The sequence below is a fragment of the Gossypium raimondii genome, chromosome 7 (genome assembly GCF_025698545.1).
Source record: "Gossypium raimondii isolate GPD5lz chromosome 7, ASM2569854v1, whole genome shotgun sequence".
NCBI lineage: Eukaryota > Viridiplantae > Streptophyta > Magnoliopsida > Malvales > Malvaceae > Gossypium > Gossypium raimondii.
The window spans coordinates 28,086,464-28,091,412 of NC_068571.1; the positions used below are offsets into that span (position 1 = coordinate 28,086,464).

Sequence of the window (4,949 nt, forward strand, 5' to 3'; positions counted from 1 at the left end):
AATCTCCCTAAGGAAATTAGCTACTCATGGATCTAGATGCAATAGTCCCTAAACTCATATTTAACATACAAAACAATAAATTAAATAAAACAAGGGAATAAGAAAATAAATCTGTTTTGATATTGATTTATGCTCAAAAGTGGAATTTCCTTTAACAATTGTGAAGATCACTCTGATTGTAATTGGAATCCGAAAAGAAATAAAGAAAAACTATTAAATTAAAAGCTTGGACTGAAATTGAATCCAAGTTAAACAAGAACAAAAATTGTTTAAAGGACTAAAGTGAAATAAAATAAAAACTAAAATAAAACCTTAAAACTAACTAAGTGACTCACTTGGCCAAACTTCTTGAAATGAGGCTAAACATGCCTATTTATAGAGTTTATGGTTTGACCTAATTAGGGTTACTTAACATCCCAAATTCTAATTACAATTCATTGGGTGGACTAAAATACCCATACTTAAAATCCCTAATTGTCGCCCAATGTTGCGACATCGTAGGAACTATGTCGCGACATTACCTTCCTTTTATGGATATTTTGGCTTCGAAGTCCGATGTTATGACACCACTCCTTGGTGTTGTGACGCTGCAGTCGTTCTTCATCTTTTCAGCCCGAAAACAATGTCTTACACACTCACGCACAAAAAATAGAGCAGTTAAATCACCCCTATGCCCTTAGTGGCCCATTAGATCACGACATTACTTAAAATTGTGTAAAAACTCTTATTTTTCATAATTTAAACTTAAGATATTAAAAACTAAAAATGAAATAGAAACATATAAAAATATTAGAAAACAAGCTTGTTAAGTGTCGGAAAGACCTTAATTTGCCATAACGAATTGTGGTAGATCAGTGTTCTTCCAAGCAAAGCTCTTATGGGAGATGATACTCCTAATGAGGGATTTGGTGATTCAGATGAACATAGTAATTGAGAATGAGGGTATTCCTCCTAATCAGGCACCATCAAACCCTTCTCATGAAACTTCTAATCGAAGCAAGTGAACACTTGTGGTTGTACACGGTAAAGGAAAAAAATCAAGTTCAAGTAGAGAATCATTAGGAAAGACACTCAAATTGAAAAGTTGTGTGAGAGTATGGCTAGTCCAAGGAAGTCGGTGAATGAAATTATTTTCCCTCGCTCTCAATATACTATTTTAGATGCAATGGATGCTTTGCATGCTTTGGGAGATGAAATTCCAAAAAAAAAAAGATGAATTGTACTTTTTTGCCATCAAAATGTTCCAAATTCCAGTGAAATGATAGGTGTTTTTGAACTTAGATCCAGATGATAGGGTTTGGTGGCTTCGACGGGTGTATGTTGAAAAAAATCCAAATACATCATTTTCATTCTTGCTAGCAACATCCGATTTCCCTTCCAACCATTCTATCAACCACCTCCACCATAAGGTCCTTAGGATTATTAGTGTGATATGACTATGCTACTTTTTTATGTGTAAAACTAATGTATGATACTTTTTTATGTTTTGTATTTTTATGTTATGCTTTTGTTAAGTTTCTTTGTGTTGTATAGAATGTCACAAAATATGAATTTATATTCATTTGGTTACTTTTTCAAGTTATGAATGAATTTAAAAATATGTAAACGAGTTTTGATATGAATTATGATACCCTTGAATTAAGTGAAGAAGCTCAACAAAGAATAGCCACAATTGTGAAACAAGTTAAGCACAATAATTATCATGAAGAGAAAAAATATGCGTTAGGGAAGTGTATTGGTACACGATGAAACTTATTTCACTAAAAAACCGTGTATGGATTCAAATTATACATGTCAAATGTAGGTGGACGAAGTATTAAATGGGCATGATGATCGTTGCGTGAATAGTTTTAGGATACCAAAAAATATATTCACTGCTTGTTGCATGATTTGCAAAAAAATTATGGCTTTAAGCATGGGAAAGTTTCGGCGATGGAGAAGTTAGCATTAACATTGTATATTCTTGGAAATAGAGAATCAAATTCGAATGCAACAGAGTGATTTCAATAATCTGGGGAAACTGATAGTAGAATTTTTACTTATATGTTGTATATATTTGCTCAAATGGGAATAAACACGAATAAACCCACTAAAGATAAATTTGAGGATGTATCGAATCATATTCGACATGATTCATGATATTGATCTCACTTTAAGATAAAATTTACACGATCTTTATATTTTTCAAATATAAATTATTTCTAACTTTTATATCATTACTTGTATTTATTTTAAAGGATTGTATTGGAGCCATAGATGGAACACATATAAAACATACATTTAGCCCTCTTGTCAAAAGCCTTATATTGGAAGAAAAGGTGAACACTTATAATATAAATATAAAAATATCTCAAAACTACTTTTGTATCTATATATTTTAAATACAAAATAATAGAAATAATATTTGATGCACACTCAATATCTGAATTTGATGCATCGGATGAAGCACAAGATACTTAATCAATAAACAAAACAAAAATAATGGATGACTTATAAATAAATTATAATTAATTTTTAATTATGTTTAAATAAATATTTTATTTATAAGTTTTTTTTTGTTTTATTCATCGATGAAATATTTTACTGTGAGATTCTTATTTTAAGAGAATAATAAATTTTAAACTTATTTTAATGGATTTCAAAAGAAAATATCTAAAAAAATCTAAATTTGAATTTCAACACATGCAATTCATTTTCCTATCCTTAAGGATATAATAATAATAGAAACGTGAAAGAGCATAAAAAATATGTGGAAAAGCTAGAGTGAACAAGCGACAGACAAGGGGAAGCATGTCATATTTTTTCTTGGCTCGGAATTGAAGTGATATGAATAGGTATGGCAGTTAGAACCAGTTTCTCTTTTAACCTCTTTCACTCACTCTCTGTCTGTCTGCCTGTCTTTATTTCTCACACTCCAAAGGTAAAACAAAACACACACAGTTACTGGTTGTACGGAACAACGTAGGTTTTTGTAATAGTTAATAGTATTTGTTTGACTTGCGGCGCCACCATCACCACCACAAAGCCGAAGAAAAAGTCTCTCACATTTTGCCTTTCCTACCATTTGTCACCACACTTCTGAACTCTCCAATGCCCCTTTCTTTCTTTTCTTCTAATCTGTTTTATTTTTTTCCATCCACAAAAAACCAAGCAATGACTCTTACTAAAAACTAGGACTGCCACCTCTTTTCACCATACAACCATCTTTCACTATACAAGAACATTCAACTCACCTTTCTTCCTCCCCCGTTCTGCTTTCACTTCATTATATTTCCAAGATTTCTTTTGTGCATTTTCATTCTATGGCTTTTATTGTGGATCAACAATCAAACTTCAAACACTTTTGTAGAATTTGCAATAAAGGATTTGGATGTGGGAGAGCGCTTGGTGGGCATATGAGAGCTCATGGAATAGGCGACGAAAGCGGCCACATTGATGGCGATGATCCTGCTAGTGATTGGGAAGACAAATTAGGGAGGAATGTGCCGCCTAGCAACAAGCGCATGTACGCTTTGAGAACCAACCCTAATCGATTAAAGAGTTGTCGGGTTTGTGAGAATTGTGGGAAGGAGTTTTTTTCATGGAAATCCTTCCTTGAGCATGGTAAATGTAGCTCGGAGGATGCTGAATCGCTGGTGTCCTCGCCAGGCTCCGATGGTGACGATGGCGAGGCAAGGAGAGGTTGCGGTTGGTCTAAAAGGAAAAGATCATTTAGAGCTAACGTGGGTAATTTCAACACCATGTTCCCATCAAGCGAAGAGGAAGACCTTGCCAATTGCCTTATGATGTTATCTAATGCAACCGTCTATCCTTTTGTAACTGAGCCTGAGGAATCCTGTGCTTCCGCCAGCAAAGAAGAGGAGAGAAGAAATACAATGAATTTCATTGCTCCTATTGCATGTAGGGTACCTATGGACAAGGCCAAAGGTGTAGCCAAAGGGTTGTTTGAGTGCAAAGCATGCAAGAAAGTGTTTAATTCTCATCAGGCATTGGGTGGACATAGGGCTAGTCACAAGAAGGTTAAGGGATGTTTCGCAGCCCGGGTCGATAATAATCAAGCTGATGAAGACCACGATGTTATCACACACGAAGAGTTTTTCCCTACAAAATCAATGTCAACATTGCAATTTCATCAAGGAACTAGTACTCCGTTGGCTTCTCCATCCAAGAAGAAATCAAAAGTACATGAATGCTCAATTTGTCACCGGGTTTTTTCATCGGGACAAGCCTTGGGAGGCCATAAAAGGTGCCATTGGATCACTTCAAATGCACCCGACACTTCCTCTTTGGCTAAGTTTCATCGGTTCCAAGATCAAATGGAGCTGAATCAGGAAAGACCAAAGTTCATCGACAATTCTGAGCCGCTCAATCTTAAGCTTGATCTCAATCTTCCTGCAGCAGGCGGTCATCATGATGCTTTACGACGAAAACACGTTAATCCATCAAGTTTTAAGGTTTCAACCGGAATCTATTTGCAACCTTGGTTAGGAGGCGATGATGCCAAAGAAAAGGAACATAATCAGCACCGGATGCAACAACTTGACCATGATAACCATGATAACAACAAGTGTAATAGCTTGATGCAAAATGCGGACGAGGAAGCAGACAGTATGGTGAAGTTAGCAAAACTAAGTGAATTAAGGGACATCAATATGAGTGGAGGTTCATCTCCATGGCTGCAAGTTGGGATTGGTTCAGCTACTAATGTTGGCTTTGACCCTTAAGTAAGTTTTGTGATGCATTGATTGCATTATTATGAGAATATTCTCATTTATTTTATTTTTCAACTTTTTGTAGACATTTTTTATTTATATAATCTATAATATAAAACAAATTATAATTACAAATTTAATCAAACATGTTCATTAATGTTGGCATGTTTTGGTCTAACCTGAAAAGGAAATTCATAGAAACTGCGTTGTAGTGCCATGTGACAAGTAAACATAGAC

General features: G+C 34.7%; 1 protein-coding gene across 1 annotated transcript; it reads left to right on the forward strand.

Annotated features, from left to right (window-relative positions):
* Positions 1-3,302: 3,302 nt before the first annotated feature.
* Positions 3,303-4,724, forward strand: LOC105771104 (zinc finger protein ZAT9). The gene has a single exon (XM_012592508.2). It carries the CDS (start codon positions 3,303-3,305, stop codon positions 4,722-4,724), a length of 1,422 nt encoding a protein of 473 aa, XP_012447962.1.
* The last annotated feature ends 225 nt before the right edge of the window (positions 4,725-4,949 follow it).